Source organism: Lolium perenne, chromosome 7 (genome assembly GCF_019359855.2).
Source record: "Lolium perenne isolate Kyuss_39 chromosome 7, Kyuss_2.0, whole genome shotgun sequence".
NCBI lineage: Eukaryota > Viridiplantae > Streptophyta > Magnoliopsida > Poales > Poaceae > Lolium > Lolium perenne.
This window is the reverse complement of record NC_067250.2, coordinates 183,867,717-183,891,084: the sequence shown is the minus strand read 5'-3', so window position 1 is coordinate 183,891,084 and position 23,368 is coordinate 183,867,717. Positions and strand designations below refer to the sequence as shown.

Sequence of the window (23,368 nt, the reverse complement as noted above, 5' to 3'; positions counted from 1 at the left end):
AAAAGGAGGCGAAAGGGGCTGTGGGCCCCCCACACCACATGGTGGCGCGGCCAGGCCATGGGCCGCGCCGCCCTATGGTGTGGGCCCACCCTGGGTCCTCCTGGCTCCTCCTTCTGGCTTCCTTCGTCATCTTGAAAAATAGGATTTTTGGTATAATTTCCTTCCACAGTTGATCTTCCGAAATATTGCGTTCTGACGGTGCTTTTTCCAGCAGAATCCTGGCTCCGGTGCTTGATCCTCCAATAATGATGAAACATGCAAAATAAATGAAATAACATAAGTATTGTGTCCCAATATGAAATATATCAATGAATAACAGCAAATTATGATATAAAATAGTGATGCAAATTGGACGTATCAATGGTACGCGCCAAGGGTCTGCCGGACCGGTTGTGCCACCTGCTCTCCATTTGGCGACTTGTAGAGGCCTTCGGTTTTTTGATGATGCACGTTGGTGTGATGTCAGGGTGTTAGCACTGTTTATTGACCCTCCTCATCGGTGATGTAAGATTTGCTAGCTATCGTTAGTTTTGGTGGATTCAGTTCGATCTTTGTAATTTTTCTTGTAAGTTGTTCTGAATAATCTAATAAAAAGCCGTATGCACCCCTTGGATGCAGAAGCTGGGGTGATATTTCCCCCATTTTGAAGAAATAAAATCAGTTCGAAATATGTAAACATTGCACTAGCCTACTACCAGCAGCCACTCCCTTCCTCAAAGGGAGATAAAAGATGGAGTGATCGGTCTAGCCCGCGGCAGAACTCAAGACTTGGTGCACCCCTTCTGGACTTGCTTCTGTTAGAATTGTAAATAGGGTACATCCCCTTCCTGTCTTGTATCACGTATACGTGTTGTATACGGTTGTATTTGTACTGATCATGTCAATATAAGTGGAGACCGGTGCGGGGCAGAGACCCACGCACAAAACCCTAAACCCTCTTTTCAATCTTGGTATTAGAGCCGCAGCCGCCGCGAGTCCTCTCCGCTGCCGCTGCAAGATCCAATCACCACCGCCGCCGCGAGTTCTCTCCGCCGCCGCCGCGATGTCGTCCTCCCTCCAGCTCTCCACCATCGTCGGATCGATGACTTCATCGTCGTCTGCCTCTGCTCCCGCAGGGATCGCCCCCACGACCGCTGTCCGGCTGGAGGCCGGGAACTTCAACCTCTAGAAGGGCATCCTCCTTCCCAATCTCGCCGGTGCCGGTCTTCATCGTCATCTTGACGCAACCGTCGCAGCGCCAGCGAAGACCATCACCTCGGGAGATGGTGACAAGGCCACTACGGTGGCCAACCCTGAGTACGAGCGCTGGTGGATCCAGGACCAGCGCGTCATCGGGCTTCTTCTCGGCTCCATGGAGCCTAACATCGCCAACCAACTCATCGGTCGCGCGACCGCCGCCTCGGTCTGGCAGAGCATCCATGATCTGTATGGAGCGCAGACCCGCGCCAATGTGCGCCACATCCGTCGCCAGCTTGTGTCAACGCGCAAGGAAGACCTCTCCGCCGCCGCGTACATGCAGAAGATGAAGGCATTAGCCGACGCCATGGCTGTCGCTGGTGTTCCCATCACCGACGACGAGCTCATCGATTACATCGTCATCGGGCTCGGGTCAGCCTACAATGTTGTCACCGCACCGTTCACCCTCGGCACCAGCACCGAGGCGATCTCCTATGCGATGTTCTACTCGAACATGCTCTCCTTCGAGTCCCTCCAGGCGCAGCAGGCCCACGCCGAAGGCTGGACCTCCTCGGTCAATTCAGCCATGCGTCCTCACCCTGCCTTCCAAGGCGGTGGACCTCCTTCTCGCCCCTTCGGCAATGATGTCCAGCAGGGGCCGGCCCGCACCGGTGGCGGTGGTAACAGTGGCTATGGCCGTAATGATGGCGGCAACTACGGCCGTGGCGATGGCGGCAACTTCGGTGGCCGCAACGACGGCCGCACAGGTGGAGGCAATGGTGGCGGTTGGAACGACGGCCGCAACAACAACCGCAATGGCGGTGGGTGACATAGGCATCCCAAATGGGCCTGCCGAAGATGGTACCCGGGGTTTACTGGAGGCCTAATACCCGAAGAATAAGAAGATTCGGGAACCCAAGATTTACTAAGGAAAGATAGAGTTGTAATAGGAAGTGTTGTTTGTAATCTGGCGGGATGAGTTGGAAACCGTCCCGGACTCTGTAAACTTGTATAGCACGAATCCCTCGGCTCCACCTCCTATATAAAGGGGGAGTCGAGGGACGAAGAATCAATCGAATCATTGTCTGCAAACTCTAGTTTTCATATTCGTCGAGTACTTTCCGGCTGAAACCTTCGAGATCTACTTACCCTCTACTTCCAACTAAACCCTAGCCTACAATCTATAGGCATTGACAAGTTGATACCTTGTCAGTGGGTACGGGCAGCAGCGCCGTTGGCGGCCACGTTGTCAGATCTGTGGCAATTGGGGACATGTCGCCAAGGATTGCCGCAACCGCTTCGACACCAACTATCAGCCTCCGCAGCAGCGCGGAGGCAACGCTGCCACCACCAACTACAACAACAACCCCTGGATCATGGATTCAGGGGCTACGGATCACCTGACTAGCGAGCTCGCCCGCCTTCAAGCTTATGAACGCTACAGTGGCAAAGACCAGGTGCAAGTGGCCAATGGTGCAGGTTTGTCAATTTCGCATATTGGTCATTCACTTTTAGCTGGTTCATCTATTCATCTTAAGAACATCCTTCATGTACCTGATGCACGTCTAAGTCTTCTTTCCGTTTATCGCATCGTCTGTGACAATCATGTATTTGTCGAGTTTCATCGTGATTTTTTCTGTGTCAAGGACAAAACCACGAGGAAGGTTCTTCTTCTCGGTAGGAGTCATGGAGGCCTGTACCCCGTCCCTTTCGGAAGAGCTTCGTCATCATCTCGCGTGTCGGCCGGTGCTATCTCTTCAAGGTGGCATCAACGTCTTGGCCATCCATCAAATAATGTAGTTCAAAACATTGTTAGGACAAATGAGCTTTCTAGTTCCCCTTCAGATAATTCTTCTTTAGTGTGTGATGCTTGTCAACGTGCTAAAAGTCATCAATTACCATACTCGTTGTCCTCCCGTATGTCTACTGTACCTCTTGAATTGATTCATTCCGATGTTTGGGGGCCGGCTAGTGTCTCCTCGGGAGGGTATAAGTACTATGTTAGTTTTGTTGATGACTACTCTCGTTTTTGTTGGATCTATCTCCTCAAACACAAATCTGATGTTGAAAAAGCCTTCTACTCCTTTCAAACTCATGTTGAGCGTCTTCTAAACGCCAAGATCCTAGGCCAAAGGGCAAAGACGTAGGGTGAGTGTTGAAATAAATTGCCTACATCTTTCCATAAGCTCGAGCTTTTGGAATAGTTGGTTAGTGCATGCAATTCAATATGGTAGCAGAGCAGGAGATCCTAGGATCAAATCCTGGCCAACGCAAGAATTAAAAGAAATATCGCGGCTCCCCAAACATGTGTCACACTCACAATAGGCCAAAGGGCAAAAATGTAGGGTGAGTGTTGAAATAAATTGCCTACATCTTTCCATCAGCTCGGGCTTTTGAAATAGTTGGTTAGTGCATGCAATTCAATAACGGTTGTATTTGTACTGATCATGTCAATATAAGTGGAGACCGGTGCGGGGCAGAGACCCACGCACAAAACCCTAAACCCTCTTTTCAATCTGCTTCTACTCGGGCATGGTCTTGCCTTGCTGATCGATCAAACAGGTTTTGAAACACCTCTCCCACCCGAAAACCTTCTCAGCCATGCAGAATTGAAATGCTGGCTTCTGGATTGGATTGGGAAGGCGCATGTCGATCAGGTAACCTGGCTGGTTCATGATGATTTACAATCTGTGGCTATTACGGAATGATGCAGGGGAGTCGACGATCATGGAAGATCCCAAGGCAATAGCAACACGGGCTAAGGATGCTGTTGATGAGTTGGCGTTCATTGCAAGATACTCCAAGGCTGCGAAAATAAATTTTGTAATGAGTGGTTTGGGGTAGCTCCAATCTGTATTGAGAACTAACTTTGTACTGCATTTGGTTTCTGTTTAATATATCACAGCTCCTTCTCGAAAAAAAAAGCAGCTACTCTCTCCGTTCGAGAATTCTTGTGGTGGTACGTTTATACCACAGCGCCATGAACACTAAAAAGAAAACTACAGCGCCATGCACGTATGAACACGAAGTGGTGAGCATGTCGCATCAAGAAAGAGACGGTCATGTACTCATGTGTCAGCATAAGAAACTTCCGGCACGTCGCTGTAATTTGCTTCGAAGTAACCCCATATCCTGTATCGGGCTAGCCGGCCGACAGAATGACACGGCCAAATGGACACGCGGTCGATCGATCGAACTGTACATTTCGAGGGTGCAATATTTGAGCACCGAAGAGTCAGTCGCGACTCGCGAGCGACGTGGTGGACTTGGAGCTCGCCTCACCAACTGGCTCTGGCTGGGCTATTTTTTTTCAAAACAATGCGGCGCGGTCCGCCTGGTTGGTTGGCCCGTCGGTCGAAGGAGCACAAGTCAAAGATGTGTTGATAAACGTAAGCTCGCGGAGGAGTACACCGGTATGTTTTTTCTTGTTTCGAATACATATGATACGTATACACACACATACACCGCTCTCGTCTCCTCTCTGTTTGCCTGGATTAATGCTCCAGCCTACACGCGATTCTCCCTTTTCCTTCCTAGCTAGCTTTTTTTCCGATAAAGGGAATATATTAATATCGAGATATACCAATTACACCCAGCCTCTGCAACAACGCACCACCCTAATGGCACTACGGATGCACATAGCCAAAAAAAACGAAAAGAAAACTAAGAAACAAAAGTCCCGCTACAGTATCACGGACCTAACAACAGCAATACATCCACCACCATGACAACACCTGAATTGCAGACTCTCCAAAAAACGACGCCTCCAAGAAGGAAACAGTGCTCCAACAGCGTCGTCGCCCGATCAAAGATCTTAGGTTTTCACCCTGAAGATAGTCCCCACTCTCAAAACAATGCCTCCACCAAGGTCACTGCCAGACACAACCAGTTAAGGCCAGACCTTGGATTTTCACCCTGAAAGGTAGGACTCTGCGCTTCACATGTGTTGTCGCCCCCACTTTCATGCCGCTGCTGTGAAGCCCGGACACCAAGCAAGCCCCTCAACAGCGCGGAGACTTGAACCTCCCTTAGCTAGTCCTCCCCTCCGGCCTTCATGAAATTCTCTTCTTCCGACTTTCATCATGGATCCATAGTCACTTGATGTCAACACAGAAAAAGAGCTTCGCGCCGCTCCCTCCAGAACCAAACGGTCGGAATAAACGCATGGGTGCGCATGACCGAATACCTCTGATCCAGCAAACTCCAGGCAAAGCACTGTTACATTCGCCGGCGGAGCCTTCCGGAACTCAACCCTCCGGCCAGATCACGAGTCCAGGCCTCCGGTAGGTCCTCCTCTTCCTAGCTAGCTATTCTTTTCGTTCTGTTTTTCTGTTGAGGAAAAAAGATGAACTGATCCTTAGATGATGGGGAGATGGAACGAGCTTTGTAGCTCGTTATGTTCAATCTCTTTGTCGTCGGAGGAAGACTCCCCGCACTGGGTTTTGAAAACTCTAGGGGTCTATTCAGTTAGATCCTTTTATCGCTTTGTGAATGATGGTGAAGATCAAATTCCGGGCCGTATTCATGTCTTTTTGTGGATCTTATGTCAGAATAGACTCTTAACCGTAATGAAGCAAAGATGGTTCAACAATATAAACATATCATTCTTTTTAATGTTAGCTTAAGAATATTCACGAAAACCGTAACTATTAGGCTTAATTCGCTAGCTGACCATGTTGTTTGTCAATGATGATATTGGCAGATACATCCAAACAAAAATAGGGTTAAGACAAGATGATCTATTATCACTCATACTATTTAATATAGTGGCTAATGTGATAGTTATACTAATAGAGGGTGCAAAAATGAGGGACAAATTGAAGAGGTGGTTCCACAACTTGTGGATATTGGATTATCTATCCTTCAATACGCCGATGATAGGATTCTCTTTATGGAGCATGATCTGAAAAAAACGAGAAACGTGAAATTACTATTATCAGCTTTTGAGCAACTTTTAGGACTCAAAATAAATTTCCATAAAATTGACTTGCTTTGCTTCAACGATGCTCAACAAGTGGCTTTCAACTATGCCAAATTTTGCTGTTGTGAGCTAGGATAGTTCCTAATCAACTATTTAGGCATCTCGGTGCATTGTCAAAGATTTGCAAACACTGAATAGAAACAAGTGGAGGAGATACTTCAAAAGATATTAAGTAGTTGGAAAGGAAACCCACCATCCCTTGGCGGAAGATTAGTTCTCATTAATTAAATACTTAGTAATAAGACACTGTATATGATTTCTTTCTTCCAGCTACCTAAAGGATTCATGTAGAGATTGGATTATTTCAAACTGAGATTCTTTTGGCAAGGAGATAGAGGTAAAAAAGAAATATCGGCTGGCCAAGTGGAATGTAGTTTTTCGTCCTAAAGATCAAGGAGGACTAGATATTCATGCCTTTGTGGTCAAGACATAGCTCTTCTAGGTAAATAGATTTAAATCAACTTACCGAAGATGGGTAATGGCAAAATCTTGTAAAAAGTTAAATATATCAGCTCGCTCATGTGCATTGTCCTAAATTTATTAAAAACCTAGAGATTCACCTTTTGGGTTTGGCCTAATGGCAACGAAAAAAATACTTCTTCCCATAGTGACGAGGGATTAACTCGTCAATGCCTACGTATTGTAGACTTATGGTTTTGTAAGAAGTAGAGGGCAAGTAGATCTCGAAGGTTTCAGCCAAACAAATATGCTCAACTCAATATTACGGTGGCTAGGGTTACGATGATTCGATCATTTCTCTCACCCTCGGCTTCCCCTTTATATAAGAGGTGAAGCCGAGGTTTTTCTGTGTCGTACAATTTACAAATTATCGGGCTGCCTTGGGCCTTTCCCTATATTAATATAAGTTTCCTATAATAACTCTATCTTCCTAATCCGAGAATCTTCGCCTCCAAAGGTTTAAGTCCATGGGCTTCCTGACCTACTGTGGACCAGGGATATTCATTCGACATGCCCCGTAGGCATACCTATATCACATAGGATTAATTAATAATTAAGGATGTCTCGGAAATTAGGTTTTGGGAGGATAAGTAGATGGGTGACACAACACTCTGATAACAATATTTAGCTCTATACTACATTGTCCATCACAAAGGGGATATTATTGCTAAAGTGTTGGTGTCCTCCCCACCAAATGTAACATTCATAAGAGATCTAGTTAGTCTCAGATTTGCATCATGAAATGCATTATATGCTGCAATGTTTGGCTTTGGTCCAACTCATGCAAGGGGCTGGCGAATTTTAATGAAATCTGCATGAGAGTAGTAATTTCTCTATGAAATCATGTATAGTCCTTTAATATAGGTAGAGGTGCTTGTGGATGATAACAAAATGATATGAAAAATGAAGATCCCCTAAAAACTAAAGTTTTTCATGGTATCTTAGTAGAGGATCAATCCTCACCAAACACATCCTTGTAAAACAAAATTGGCCCAGAAGTACGAAGTGCACATTCTATCATCATGATGGGATTATTAAACACCTACTTTTTCAATATAAATTTGCTAGATCTTTATGGTCAGTTGCAACAACTCAAATTGCAACTTATACGCATGAATCACGGTGCGATCAGACAGCTGTGTTCTTAACTAGCACGAACTTAGTTCTTAACTAGCTGAGAACTAGCAAATTTCTTTTTTTTATATGTGCGGAGATTGAGTGTAAGGTTAAAATTTTAAATAATGAAATGACCCTTATGAGAGAAAAAAAAAGTTGATGGCGGTGCCAGGTGTATCGAGTTGGCAAGCTTCTCCGATGCTTTTCTTTCCAACTCGACATGCAACCGTAGGCAACGCGGCCGCTCTTGGTTTGTGGCGACGGACGCGTTGGATGCACGTAGCTACATGGGCGTAGCAAAGCTGGTGCAGCGCTCGCTGCACCGGCCGGCCCACGCGGTCAGAGCAGAGATAGAGCATGTGCACGCACCGACACCCGTATAAATTCTGCGAGCAGCGTGGATTGGCCGGCGCGGCCAGGATCTGGTGCTGTGTCCATGACAGAGCAACGCTCCAACCATTTTCTTTCTCGTTCCTAATCTTTTTTTCAGCCGGCACCAGTGTTATCGGAAGTATTGGAAATACCAGCCAAAGTGCTCGAGAGATATTTTAAATATATTTAAAATTAGTTCAAATCTCATCAAAATCATTTAGGTTTTGAGAAAACAATTAAATACGGACTGGGTATTTTCTTGTATGGTGGGTACCAATCGATAAAACCGTTTTTCAACGAGATCTCGAAGATAACGGCTGAGAAAAAAAAAAACAAAATGACTCCAACTGATTGTAAATTTGGCAGTCGGCCATCGGGATGACTCATCAACCAAGGACCCATAGTCACAGTGCTGTAAATTTAAGGAATAACTTAAAAAAATTAAGGCCGCTCCCTCCGCTGCACGGTCACCAAAGCGCGGTGGGGCGCCACTTCCTCCAGGAGCCGTTGCAGCGCCTGTTGGCGTCATCCCCGGCCTTCTTCAGCGTCTTGAAGGACGCGAGGATGGCCCTCTGCTCCGCCACCTTCTCCTCCGGATCAGGCCCGCTCCATTCGTTGGTCGGTCGTCCAATCCAAACTGTGGACAGATGGTTTATCTGTGGAGTGAAAGAACCATTCCAAGTCCCCCTCCCCTCCATATTGCTGATGTTTGGTTTTGGCGCAATACTATCAGGTTGAGAAACTGGTGTTGGAACGAACATTAAGGGTGACTTCTTTTGGGCTTCTACCCCAGCTTCTAGGTCCCAAACCGCTGAAGCCCAAAAGATCAGTCCAGTTTTTGCACAGCTTCCTCCCACCGTGAAGCCCATTTTGTGTGTGTAGCCAGAAACTGCTCGGGAGCAGTTTCCCGAGCTTCTCCCCCCGGGCCGAATCGGTAACCTCTTCTTTCCAAACCGCGTCGCTCCTCTCCCGCATGTCGTTCTTCCTCCCGAGCTAGAGTTCCGCCGCCGCCACCGCTCCAGGGCCGGTGACCCCGCCGCCGTCAGCTCCGGCAGGGACGCAGCACGGCCGCCCTTTCCCCCCACGCGTCCCTCCTCTGCTCGCCTTCCGTCGCCGTCTCTGCATCCGCATCAAGGGCGGCACCCGCCCCTGCATCCGCCGCCGCCGAGCTCTCCGCTCCGGCCCGGCGGCCGACCGGCGACCTCTGCCTCCCCCAGCAGCGACCTCTTCCCTCGCATCAACCATCCCCACCGACGCCAACTCAAGGACGGCGCCCGCCCCTTGCATCCGCATCAAGGGCGGCACCCGCCCCTGCATCCGCCGCCGACGAGCTCTCCGCTCCGGCCCGGCGGCCGACCGGCGACCTCTGCCTCCCCCAGCAGCGACCTTCCCCACGGACGCCAACATCCCCAACGACCTTGTCCTTCCCCACGAATTCAACCTCGTATAATCAATTTCTTGCTGATGTGGGTGTGAATAAAATAAATTGCTATGATGATTTGCTATAAAACTAGTTTGTATCACAATCAGCAATGTTCTGTGAATAAACTTGTCTGTATCACAATCAACAATGTGCTCCTGGTCCTGCTAAAATAAATTGTTGTGAGGATTTGCAATGTGCTATGCATTTTGTATCCGTATCATAACATATGACTTTTATCTTGATCAAAACATAAGCAGCAATGTAAAATGGTGGATAGTATATTATTTAGCACTTCTGATCTATGATATCTAAGACATTTATTTTATTTGGCATGTACAACATTATACTATGATACCATGTTTTTATTGATGTCCGACTTTTCATAATATTCTTGATTCAATTCTACTTCATTATGTACTAAAAAGCAAGGTATATATGATATCATCACTATTTAAAGCACACAACAAATCTTGAGGCTTTATAGACATTTTACAACTCACCACGACAAATGAGATATAATTCCAGAAGCCCAAAAGAATAGAAGTAACTAGCTTCTAGGAGCTTCTAGCCACCACAGTTTATTCCCACCGAAACAGAGAAGCCGGCTTATGCATAAGCAGAAGCCCAAAAGAAGTCACCCTAATTGAGTGGCGGTAAAGCTGTGCAGGGCTGATCAAGATACATGTCTTCTAATGTATCTTTGGCCGAGAAAATAAAGATCATGCTCGTTGGTTTCGACGAGTATGTGCTGTTAAGCTTCATGCACTAGCCACTTGAACCAAAAGTCCGAACTGATGGAAAGGGCTAGGCAATCTACTTGTACACTTCACAACACCCCCACTCGCGTGTGACGGGAGAAGAGAGTCAACACGTGAAAGAAGAAGAGCACACCGAAACACAGCGGTGGCAAAAGAGGGGGGCAACAGCAATTTTTAGGCTTAATTGCGAAAACCAAGATTTGAACTCGAGACCTGGGGCTCTGATACCATGTTAAGCTTCATGCACTAGCCACTTGAACCAAAAGTCCGAACTGATGGAAAGGGCTAGGCAATCTACTTGTACACTTCACAACATGTGCGACGTTCCGCAAATGATGCGGCACACATTTTGAGGTAAATTAGGCTGCAAAAATAAAGTTTGTAGTGAGTGGTTTGGGGTAGCTCCAATCTTGATTATGAGCCAACTTGGACTGAATTTGGTTTCTGTTTAATATATCACAGCTCTTTCTCACAAAAAAAAAGCTGCTCGGTTCGTTCCAAAATACGTGCGGTGGTATGTTTATACCACAGCGCCATGCACGTATGAACACGAAGCAGTGAGCATCTCCCCTCAAGAAAGAGACTGTCAGGTGTGAGCACAAGAAACTTCCGGCACGTCGCTGTAATTTGCTTTATAGTAGTAAGTAGTAACCCCGTATACCGTATCGGGCTAGCCGGCCGACACAATGACACGGGTAAAATGGACACGCGGTCCATCGATCGAACTGTACATTTCGAGGCTGCAATATCTTGAGCAGCGAGGAGTCGCTTTTGGGTGGTCTCTGGCCGACACGAGGCCGGAGTAGAGGCAGTCGCGACGTGGTGGAGCTCGCCTCACCAACTGCCTCTGGCTGGGCTATTTTTTGTTTGTCAAAAACATGCGGCGCGGTCCGCCTGGTTGGTTGGTCCGTCGGGTTCAACCGGTCAAAGATACGTTGAAAAACGTAAGCTCGCGGAGGAGTAGCATTTTTTTCGATAAAGGGAATATATTAATATCGAGAGATACCAATTACATCCAGCCTCTGCAACAACGCACCACCCTAATGGCACTACGGATACACACAGCCAAAAAAAGGAAAAGAAAACTAAAAAACAAAAATCCCGCTACAGTATCACGGACCTAACAACAGCAATACATCTACCACCATGACAACACCTGAATTGCAGACTCTCCAAAAAACGACGCCTCCAAGAAGGGAACAGTGCTCCAACACCGTCGTCGCCCGATCAAAGATCTTAGGTTTTCATCCTGAAGATAGTCCCCACTCTCAAAACAATGCCTCCACCAAAGTCACTGCCAGGCATAACCAGTTAAGGCCAGACCTTGGGTTTTCACCCTGAAAAGTAGGACTCTGCGCTTCACATGTGTTGTCGCCCCCACTTTCATACCGCTGCTGTGAAGCCCGGACACCAAGCAAGCCCCTCAACAACGCGGAGACTTGAACCTCCCTTAGCTAGTCCCCCCCTCCGACCTTCATGAAATTCTCTTCTTCCGACATTTATCATGGATCCATAGTCACTTGATGTCAACACAGAAAAAGAGCTTCGCGCCGCTCCCTCCAGAACCAAACGGTCGGAATAAACGCATGGGTGCGCACGACCGAATACCTCCGATCCAGCAAACTCCAGGCAAAGCACTGTTACATTCGCCGGCGGAGCCTTCCGGAACTCAACCCTCCGGCCAGATCACGAGTCCGGTCCTCCGGTAGGTCCTCCTCTTCACGCAAGAGAGGCCCTAGGACCGCCGCCTTTATTCAGGCCGGACCCCCACGTCGGCGACCATCCCGGGCTGGCCAACCCAACCCTCCACCGGCGACACCATCGCCGGCTTCCATGCACCTCCATCTCACCGCCGGATGGCGATGATAGATCAAAAATCCACCACCACCAACTGCAGGCCGACCCTCTCCGGCGAAGAAGAGGCCACCTCCTCCGTCAAACCCAAGGCTGCTGCCCGGGCGCCCTCGTGTCGCGGAAGATGCCCGAGATCGCCTCCACGCACCAACGAGAGGCGGGGGTGGATGGCATGGCGCAGACCGAGGGTCTGGCCGCCGCCCACCACTAACCCCTGCCGGAGTGCTGCGGGAAGCCGACGAGACACTACTAGGAATAACCTTACCGCTGGCGCACAGATTTGGCTATCCCCGGCGTTTTTGTACTCGCCGGCGATAACCTCGCCGGTGGTAATTTGCTACCCCCGGTGTTTTCGTATTCGCCAGTGGTAAGATGAAAATACCCCCGGCGTTTTGCCCCACTCCACAGTTACTCGCCGGCGGTATCAAATTTTGCAAATAAAAAAAAAGCAGGCCGAGCGGCGCATCAGCAGCGCCAGGCCGCACGCCACGATCCCACCGCTGCACGCAGTCGTCCCTGCCGTCGTCGGTGCCAAGCCGGAAGCAGAGCAGGAAGCAGATCAGGCGTCCGCGGCGGAGGGATCTGACGGGGCGGACTCGGCCGGCGCGGTGGTGGTGGTCACGGGATGGGAGGGGGAGGAGACGGAGACGGAAATGGGCGGCGGGGGCGGGAGGTCAACGTCGAGGTCGAGCCCCTTGTCGTCGTCGTCCGTGGACGTGAGATCAGCGGCGGCGGCGTGCGGGAGCTCGTCGGAGTCGAAGCCCTCGAACTGGGCGGCGACGGAGAGGGAGAGGTGGAGGGCGAGCAGTATGAGGATGAGGGTGGCGCGCGGCAGCCGGATCCAGCTGGGCGGCGCCATGGATGAGGAGGTGGGAGGAAAGATCCCTCCCCTCTGCTGGTAGGTGGCGCGCGGCAGCCGGATCCCCACCGCGGCCTCGGCCCGTGCCTCCCTGGCGGCCTCCTCCCATGCCTCCCCACTGCGGTCCCCCGCGCCTTGCTCCATCGGCGCCGTGAGCGGCGGCGGCGCTGTGCGGTTGGGTGGTGTGCGTGCGGTGTGGTGTAGTGGGTGCGTTGTGTGGCGTGCGTTGAGGGGAGAAGTGGAGCGCGTGTGGGAGAGCAGCTAGCGGCAGGCCTTGGACTTGGATCGGGGAGTGGAACGGAACGAGTGGACACGGTTACCGCCGGCACCTACAAATGAGATTGCCAGTGGCAGGCCCCGTTACCGCCGGCATCTACGGGCCACAAACGCCGGCGGTAAGTTAAGGATGGGTGGCCCATCCTGGCTTGGCTTACCCCCGGCATCTCCTGTTCGCGTTCGCCGGCGGTAGAGCCCGGTACCCCCGGCGCTTTTGGACCCAATTCGCCGGCGGTAGAGTTAGCCCCCCTGGAAGGTAATACCACCGGCATCTTCAAGTCGTATTTGCCGGCGGTAAGGAGTGCGGCTATAAGCCTTTTCCTAGTAGTGAGAAGAGGGAGACCGCAGCGCCGCCCATCCCACCCGCGCCGACCGGTCCGCCAGGGGACAGCCGATGGGAGGAGGGCCGCCGCCGCCGTCGCCCATCCCACGCGCGTCTGCTCCGCCAAGCATCGAGGAGGTGGGGATCCGGCCGCCGATCTCCACGCGGCGACGAGGAAGGGCCCCCGCCGCCGCCACGTCCCGAGGGACTTTGCCCCGGCGGCGCTACCGGCGGCGGCGGCGGAGGGTTGGGGGCGAAGGGTTAGGGTTGGGGGCGGAGGAGTAGCATATGCCTCACATACACCGCTAGCCTCTCAGTATTAGCACTTGGTGTAGGCCACGGGATCTCCGGCCCACACGCGATTCTCCATTGCTAACTAGCTAGCTATTCTAAGCTCAAAAAAAAAAAAAACTAGCTAGCTATTCTTTCTTCCCTTTTGTTTTGTCTCTCTCATTCCCTGTTGTGGGAAAAAAAGGTGAAGTGGAAAGATGACTGGCGTTGATTACTGATGATGATGAATTGGTGATATATGCAAATGACGCTGCATCGGCACCTCGACAAGGTTTGCTTTTCTTTTCATGCTTTGCAAAGCTTTTTTCCATGCTTTGCTTTTCCAACTCGACATCCATCCATGGGCAACGCGGCCGCTATTGGTTTGTGGCGAAGCTGCAGCTAGCGAGAGGCGGATCTTTCTGGCGGGGAGCGCGACGCACGCGTTGGACAAACGTAGTTACGTTCGGTGTAGGCAGTAGGCGTGTAGCTGGTGTTAGGTTGATCTCCCACGTATCGACCCAACAGTCGATCACGACCTTGTCTCACGCCCTGATCGGGGGCGCCCAACCCACATGGTTGGTGGGCCCCCATCGCCAGCGCCATATAAAAAAGGTGGGGCCGGGGCACGGACGCCAAGGTCGTCCGCTGCCGTCCTCCCCACCGACACATACAAACCCTAAGCCCCCCGATCTGGTGAGGCGCTGTAGCGGCGGGAAGCACCACCGACATCGCCGCCACTCCTCCGTCGCCGTCGCCGCCATGGCGAGCTCCTCGTCGACGAAGACCGACGTTATGCGACCCGACTGTCTCTCATCTAGTACTAGTCCCGGTTAGATGCGATTACTCACTAGATGCAACAGCTAGAGGTCCTACTAGAAATATAACACTGGTATCAGAGCATGTCTAGTCTTGTTGATCTAGTTGAGGTAGAAACCATACGGGATAGAATCGAAAACAGAGAGTTTACTTTTTAGTCTTGCAAACCCTAAACCTAGATCGGATCATCCCGATTAGAACCAGAAATTAGATAAGAGAAGGGGACGGAGAGAGGGAGGTGGCATCCATGCCGGCCTCCACCTACCGGCGAACTCCGGGAAGGGCCCTCCGCTCAGCAGAGGCGCCGTGCCAGGGCACCGCGGCCAATCCCCTCGACGGAGGCGCGCCCACCCGCAAGGGGAACGCGCACACCGGTGAGAGGGTAGGCTACGGCGCCGCCATTCCCCACCTCCCCGCGCGTCCGCGCGACGGCCTGCTGCGGCGGCCACCGTTCGTGTTTTTCTCTTGCGCCGTCGGATGTGTATGAGAGAGGAACAGAGGGGGGAGAGTGAGGGTTAGGGTTTCAGGGGCGGCTGCCGACCCCATTTTGTTCGACCGAGAGCGGCGCGCGGCCGTCCGATCGAATCCGACGGTCAGTTTTTTCAGAAGCCGTTTCTGGCCAGAGAGAGGAGAGAAGAGGCCGTGGGCCGGTGCTGGGCGCGGCCCATGCAGCGGCGCAGCTTGTTTTCCGCCCGTGCGCATTTTTGGCCTTTAGCAGAGCATCAGAGAAGAGCCCATATGGGCTGGTTGGCCTGTTTTGCTTTTTGTTTCCAGTAATTGTTTTCTGTTTTTAGTTTCTGGAAATAATTTAGCACTAAGAATAAAAGTGAGTTTGGAATTTTTTCCTGTGGGTTAAGATTCGAAAATTAAGTTAAGTTTCCGCTGTGTTAGTCAAACTGAAGTCATATTTTATTGTTTCCTAATTTAATTGGAACCAACGGGGAAATTGAATTAGGAAATGAGAGTTAATTTTGAGTATGATGATTTTATTTAATGACCAACGTTGTTAATAAAATTGTATTCCGCAAGATTCAGAATTATCATTATTGGTTCTATTTCTGCCCAACGGTGATGTAGAATTAATATTGAGAAGTGCCATGTTTTAATTTGACCAACGTTGAATTAACTCATTTTGATGGAAATTTTGTTTCAGGAAATCCTATGAGTTTTATCTCGGCTATTGAGCCCCTCAATGGAGGGAACTATGGCTCGTGGCGAGAGAAGGTTGAGATGGGGCTTGCTTTGCTTGACCTCGACTTGGCACTGATAGAGGCTTGTCCCATAGAACCTAAGGACCCCGTGAGGGGCGACAAAGAAAGTGAAGATGACTTCAACAAAAGGGTTCTTGACCATGGACCAAAAAGAATGATGTACGATCTTGATCGTGCTAAGTGGGACTCGTCCAACAGAAAGTGCTTGATGGTGATCAAGAGCTCCATTTTGGAGGCTATAAGGGGAGCAATCCCACAGTGCGACACCGTCAGTGAGTACCTGAAAAAGGTAGAGAGTCAGTTTACTGGGTCTTCCAAGGCCTATGCTAGCACTCTCATAAGAAAGCTTGTCACTACAAAGTACACTGGTGGTGGAGTAAGGGATCACATATTGAGGATGAGCCATATGTCTTCCAAGCTCAAGTCTATGGAGATGGAGCTTCCGGAACAGTTCATCATCCATCTGATCTTTGCCTCACTCCCAAAAGAATTTGAGACCTTTGCTGTGAACTACAATGCACAGCCAGAAAAATGGGCCATTGAGAAGATGATTGCCATGTGTGTGCAAGAAGAAGAGAGGATCAAGGGGCAATCTGGTGATTCTATCAATTACCTAAGCCCAACCAAGAAGAGGAACTTTCAGAGTTCCAAGCCACAAGGGAAACCTCAGTGGAATCCTCCTCCCGCTAAGCCGCATGGAAAAGCTCAAGATCATCAGCCGCATGAAGAGGTGGCCAAGGACACTTGCAAGTGGTGCAAGGAAAAGGGCCACTACCAGAAAGACTGTGTGGCATTCCTGAAACATCTGTGCAAGAAAGGTGAGGATTTAGTTACATTTGTAGATGAATCCTTATTTTTAAGTTATGCAAAATGTACTTGGTGGATTGACTCAGGTGCAACTATTCATGTTGCAAATTCATTACAGGGATTCCGTATGAGACAGACCCTGCAAAGAGGAGAAAGATGCATTAAAGTAGCAAACGGCATCCAAGCTGAAGTCGAAGCCATTGGAGATCTCCCATTAGTATTAGCTAATGGTTTTGTACTTTTATTAGTAGATGTGCTTTATGTACCCTCTTTACATCGGAACTTAATAAGTGTATCACGCTTAGATGATGAGGGTTTTGCTTGCCATTTTGGTGATGGTCAATGTAAGATCAAGTTTAATAATGAGATTGTTGGTCTTGCCTTCAGACAAGACAAGCTTTATTTATTGTCACTTTGTGATGAGAATGAAAATGTTTTAAGCGCAGATAATGAGAATGTCTCCACATCCCTGAATGAAAATAATAAGCGGAAGAGAGTTGATGAAGTCTTTTCGAAATTATGGCACTGTCGTTTAGGCCATATTTCGAGGGGGAGAATATAACGCTTAGTAAAAGAATCAATCCTTCCGCCTATGGAATTTTCAAATTTAGAACAATACATCGATTGCATTAAAGGAAAGTGTGTAAAGAACATAAAGAAGGGCGCCAAAAGAAGCACAGGAGTTTTAGAAATAATTCATACGGATATATGCGGTCCGTTTCCTATGAAATCTGTGGATGGCTATGATTCCTTCATAACATTCACGGATGATTATTCGCGTTATGGTTATATTTATCCAATTAAAGAGCGTTCAGAAGCATTGGATAAATTCAAGATATTAAGGCTGAAGTAGAAAATCAGCATAGCATAAAGATTAAAATAGTAAGGTCTGACCGTGGTGGGGAGTACTACGGTCGGCACACCCCATATGGCCAAGTTCCTGGACCTTTTGCAAGGTTCCTACAGGAACATGGCAGAGTTGCCCAGTATTCTACACCGGGCGAGCCTCAGCAGAATGGAGTAGCTGAAAGACGAAACCGTACCCTGATGGATATGGTGAGAAGCATGTTAAGTTACTCCACTTTACCGGTTAGTTTGTGGATGGAGGCGTTAAAAACCGCTATTCACATACTTAATCGAGTTCCTAGTAAGTCAGTGTCTAAAGCACCATATGAATTGTGGACTAGTAGAGAACCTTCACTCAATTATTTGCGAGTGTGGGGCTGTCCAGCTGAGGCTAAACTCTTTAACCCGAACATTGGGAAATTAGATCCTAAGACAGTAAGTTGCCATTTTATTGGCTATCCAGACAAGTCGAAAGGTTATCGTTTCTATTGTCCAGACAGACTCACTAAGTTTGTAGAAACGAGACACGCTGTGTTTCTGGAGGATGAGATGATCAGGGGGAGCACGGTATCCCGAGAAATCAACCTTGAGGAGAAGCGGGTGTATGCACCCACTCCGATGATCCAGGAACCATTTTTCTCGATACCTGCTGCTGCTGCACCGACACAGGACGATGTCATTGCGACACCTGTTGTTAGTTCTCCTGTGGCAACAATGAATAAAAATAGAGAGAATGTTACCACACATGAGGAAGAGCTGCAACAGCCTCACATAGAAAGTGCGCCAGAGATTGAGAACCTTAGAAGGTCTCAAAGAGCAAGAAAGCCAGCTATTTCTGACGATTTTGAGATCTATGTCAGTGAAGAAGTTCAAATGGAGGGTGATCCCACCACATTTGAAGAAGCCTCAAGAAGTGCTCATTCATCGAAGTGGATTGAGGCCATCGTTGATGAAATGAGATCAATGAGTAGCAACAAAGTCTGGGATTTAGAAGAAATTCCTAAAGGAGCCAAAATAGTAGGCTGTAAATGGGTCTACAAAACAAAGTGTGACTCTAGAGCGAATGTTGAAAGATATAAAGCATGACTTGTTGCGAAGGGTTTCACTCAAAGAGAAGGAATAGACTATAATGAGACCTTTTCTCCGGTCTCATGTAAGGATTCTTTTAGAATTATAATGGCTTTAGTGGCACACTATGATTTAGAGTTGCATCAAATGGATGTAAAGACGGCATTCTTAAATGGAGACTTGGAGGAAAATGTTTACATGGCACAACCAAAGGGTTTTATCGTGGAAGGAAAAGAACATATGGGATGCTGATACGTCCCCGACGTATCCATAATTTCTGTTGTTCCATGCTTGTTTTATGACAATACTTACATGTTTTGCTTGCACTTTATAATGTTTTTATGCGTTTTCCGGAACTAACCTATTAACAAGATGCCACAGTGCCAGTTCCTGTTTTCTGCTGTTTTTGGTTCCAGAAAGGCTGTTCGCGCAATATTCTCGGAATTGGACGAAATCAACGCCAAACCTCCTATTTTCTTCGGAAGGCTCCAGAACACCGAAGAAGAGTCGGAGAGGGGCCAGGGGGCCACCACACCACATGGCGGCGCGGGCCAGGCCTAGGCCGCGCCGGCCTAGGGTGTGGCGCCCCCAGGTGCCCCCCTGCGCCGCCTCTTCGCCTATAAAAGCCCTTTCGACCTAAAAACGCAGTACCAATTGACGAAACTCCAAAAAGACTCCAGGGGCGCCGCCACCGTCGCGAAACTCCAATTCGGGGGACAGAACTCTGTCCCGGCACCCTGCCGGGACGGGGAAGTGCCCCCGGAAGCCATCTCCATCAACGCCACCGCCTCCGCCATGCTCCGTGAGTAGTTCCCCCATGGACTACGGGTTCTAGCAGTAGCTATGTCGGTATACTCTCCCCCATGTACTTCAATACAATGGTCTCATGAGCTGCCTTACATGATTGAGATTCATCTGATGTAATCGGTGTTCTGTTTGTTGGGATCCGATGGATGATACATTATGATTAGTCTATCTATAAAGTTTGTGAAGTTATTGTTGCTGCAATCTTGTTATGCTTAATGCTTGTCACTAGGGCCCGAGTGGCATGATCTTAGATTTGAGCTCTATATTGTTGCTTAGATTGTATCTACAAGTTGTATGCACATGTCACTGTCCGGAACCAATGGCCCCGAAGTGACAGAAATCGGGACAACCGGAGGGGATGGTAGTGATGTGAGGATCACATGTTTTCACGGTGTGTTAATGCTTTGCTCCGGTACTCTATTAAAAGGAGTACCTTAATATCCAGTAGTTTCCCTTGAGGCCCGGCTGCCACCGGCTGGTAGGACAAAAGATGTTGTGCAAGTTTCTCATTGCGAGCACGTACGACTATATACGGAAAACATGCCTACATAATTAATAAGCTTGATATTCTTTCTTAATGCCTTTGATTCCTGTCAATTGCCCAACTGTAATTTGTTCACCCAACACTTGTCACTTATTGGAGAGTTACCACTAGTGTAGATCGCTGGGAACCCCGGTCCATCTCTCATCATAATATACTTGTTCTACATGTCATTGGAAGTAGTATCAACTATTCTCTGGTGCCATCGCTCTCATATTGCTATTACTGCTGCTGTGTTACTGTTACTATTGCTCTCATACTACTGCTACTTTCACATCACCCCTGTTACTAGTGCTTTTCCAGGTGCAGCTGAATTGACAACTCAGTTGTTAAGGCTTATAACTATTCTTTACCTCCCCTTGTGTCGAATCAATAAATTTGGGTTATACTACCCTCGAAGACTGCTGCGATCCCCTATACTTGTGGGTCATCAAGACTATTTTCTGGCGCCGTTGCCGGGGAGGCATAGCTCTACTCATAAGTTCACCTGGGGAGTACACTCTACCTCTCTCTCTGTTTTATTTTATTTTGTTTTGCTTAGTTTACTTTTGTCTAGTTTATTTTTGCTTAGTTTATTTCTGTCTAGTATTAGTTTGCGTAGTTTACTTTTGCTTAGTTTATTTTTGTCGTGTTTTATTTGTCTCATATACCCAAAAATCCATAAAAATTTGAAAAACCAAAAAATTAAAAACTACTGTTATGGGAGAACCAACAACCTACTTGGAGCTCATAGAATGTTATAATAATTATAGGAAATCAAGAGCTGGTGAAATAATGAGTGCTATGATAGAAAAAGTGGATACAATTGCTAAAATCTTGCTTAAACGCCATGATATAAACTGTTGCTCTCAACAGGATACTAAACATCTTAAATTTCAATGTGGCTTTAGTGAGGAATTTTTAATTAAGAACTATAATCGGAATTGCTATATTCATTATGGGTTCGAAGAGGTAGAACAATTTGTCGTGTTTATGGGAGCCTCTGAGATCGAATCCTTCATGGTTGAGAATTATGAAACTTGTGTTGTTTGTAAGGACCTTAAAGATTATGTCTCTTCTATCCTTAATTGTTGCATAGAATGCTTCGGTAATAATCCTTATATCATTGATTATAAAGAGAGACACATTAATGCACAAGAATGCACTCACAATTTGGCAGAACCGGTGGAAGAAGAAACTGATGAACCTGAAAGCGCATTGGATGAAAAAGAGGAGGAAATTGATGAACCAGAAAGCTCATTGGATGAAAAAGAAGAGGAGAGCGACGAACAAAAGGAGGAAGAATGGATTAGCTACCCATGCCAACCTTCTAATGAGAGTAACTCTTTATCTCTTACATTATTTGATTGTCCTCCATGCTTACCGAAAGAGGTTGAATGTTATGTTCCTGTGGATTCTCTTGAAATTTTCCCTATGAGTAAAACTTGTGAGAATAATTACGCTACTGTTATATATGATAATCCATGCTACTTTGATAAATCTTATGATAATGCTTTGTTTGTGCCTGATGTCGAAATGCATGGTACTAAAGAATTTTGCTTAGCAAATGTCTATGATAAAGCTCTAGATGATGGTCCTATGTTACTTGATAATATTAATTGTGCTACTAATGAAAATGGGATTGGAGAGTTCTTGACTTATTCTATGAGTCCCATATCTCTTGAGAATGATCAACTACCTTGTTATATTATTAATAAAAGTAAGTTTGAAAGCTTTAAATCCACTATTCTTGAACTTGATAAAAATTATATGTTTGTGGATCATGAAAAGTATGCTGCATGTGATAGCTATATTGTTGAGTTTTTTCATGAAGCTACTGAAAATTATTATGAGAGAGGAAAACATGGTTGTAGAAATTTGCATAGTACTAATACGCCTCTCTATATGCTTAAAATTTTGAAGTTATACTTATTCTATCTTCCTATGCTTGTTACTTTGCTTTTCATGAACTTGTTTATTTACAAGATTCCTTTGCATAGGAAGCATGTTAGGCTTAAATGTGTTTTGAATTTGCCTCTTGATGCTCTCTTTTGCTTCAAATACTATTTCTTGCGAGTGCATCATCAAAACTGCTGAGCCCATCTTAATGGCTATAAAGAAAGCAACTTCTTGGGAGATAACCCATGTGTTATTTTGCTACAGTACTTTGTTTTACATTTGTGTCTTGGAAGTTGTTTACTACTGTAGCAACCTCTCCTTATCTTAGTTTTGTGTTTTGTTGTGCCAAGTGAAGCCTCTAATCGAAGGTTGATACTAGATTTGGATTTCTGCGCAGAAACAGATTTCTATCTGTCACGAATCTTGGTCCAATTCTCTGTAGGAAACTCAGAAAATTATGCCAATTTACGTGCGTGTTCCTCAGATATGTACGCAACTTTCATTAGTTTTGAGTTTTCTGATTTGAGCAATCGGAAGTATTTTATTAAAATTCGTCTTTACTGGATGTTCTGTTTTGGCAGATTCTGTCTCTGTTTTTTGCATTGTCTCTTGTGGACTTTAAGCGAGGTTTTCTAGACGTAGAGAGCTGTAGCTAATGTTTTATTGAGTTCTTGCAATATGCCACTACAGGACCAAGGTGGATTCAAATTTTTTGAGTACTAACCCCTCTAATGAAGTTTATGAGAAGTTTGGTGTGAAGGAAGTTTTCAAGGGTCAAGAGAGGAGGATGATATATGATCAAGAAGAGTGAAAAGTCTAAGCTTGGGGATGCCCCCGTGGTTCATCCCTGCATATTTTAAGAAGACTCAAGCGTCTAAGCTTGGGGATGCCCAAGGCATCCCCTTCTTCATCAACTTATCAGGTTCCTCCCCTGAAACTATATTTTTATTCGGTCACATCATATGTGCTTTACTTGGAGCGTCTGTGTGTTTATTTTCGTTTTGTTTGTTTGAATAAGATCGGATCCTAGCAATCCTTGATTGGGAGAGATACACGCTCCGCTTTTTCATATGAACACTTGTTCTTCGTTTTACTTTTAATGTTCAATGATAAAAGTTGGAAGCTACAATACTTATTGTTTGGTTGGAAAAAGAAAATGCCTCATATGTCTTGGATAATTTGATACTTGGCAATTGTTTTGAGCTCTCAAGTAGATCATAAGTTTTTGCATGTAGTTTAAACCTATTAGTGGAGAACTACTGTAGAGCTGGTTAAAATTGGTTTGCATAATTGATCTCTCTTAAGGTCTAGATATTTTCTGGTAAAAGTGTTTGAGCGACAAGGAAGACAGTGTAGAGTATTATAATGCTTGCAATATGTTCTTATGTAAGTTTTATTGTCACCGGTTCATACTTGTGTTTGCTTCAAACAACCTTGCTAGCCTAAACCTTGTATTGAGAGGGAATACTTCTCATGCATCCAAAATACTTGAGCCAACCACTATGCCATTTGTGTCCACCATACC

At 47.1% G+C, this 23,368-nt stretch overlaps 2 protein-coding genes across 2 annotated transcripts; both read left to right on the top strand.

Moving 5' to 3' along the window:
* Positions 1-1,351: 1,351 nt before the first annotated feature.
* On the top strand, positions 1,352-4,020 carry LOC139833780 (uncharacterized). Its single transcript, XM_071824124.1, has 3 exons — positions 1,352-2,001; positions 2,390-2,655; positions 3,890-4,020. The coding sequence occupies exons 1-3, from the start codon at positions 1,352-1,354 to the stop codon at positions 4,018-4,020; spliced, it is 1,047 nt and encodes a 348-aa protein (XP_071680225.1).
* Positions 4,021-15,674: 11,654 nt separating this feature from the next.
* LOC139834185 (uncharacterized) lies at positions 15,675-16,868 on the top strand. Its single transcript, XM_071824603.1, has 2 exons — positions 15,675-16,714; positions 16,822-16,868. Exons 1-2 carry the CDS (start codon positions 15,847-15,849, stop codon positions 16,866-16,868), a joined length of 915 nt encoding a protein of 304 aa, XP_071680704.1. The 5' UTR covers positions 15,675-15,846.
* Positions 16,869-23,368: the final 6,500 nt, after the last annotated feature.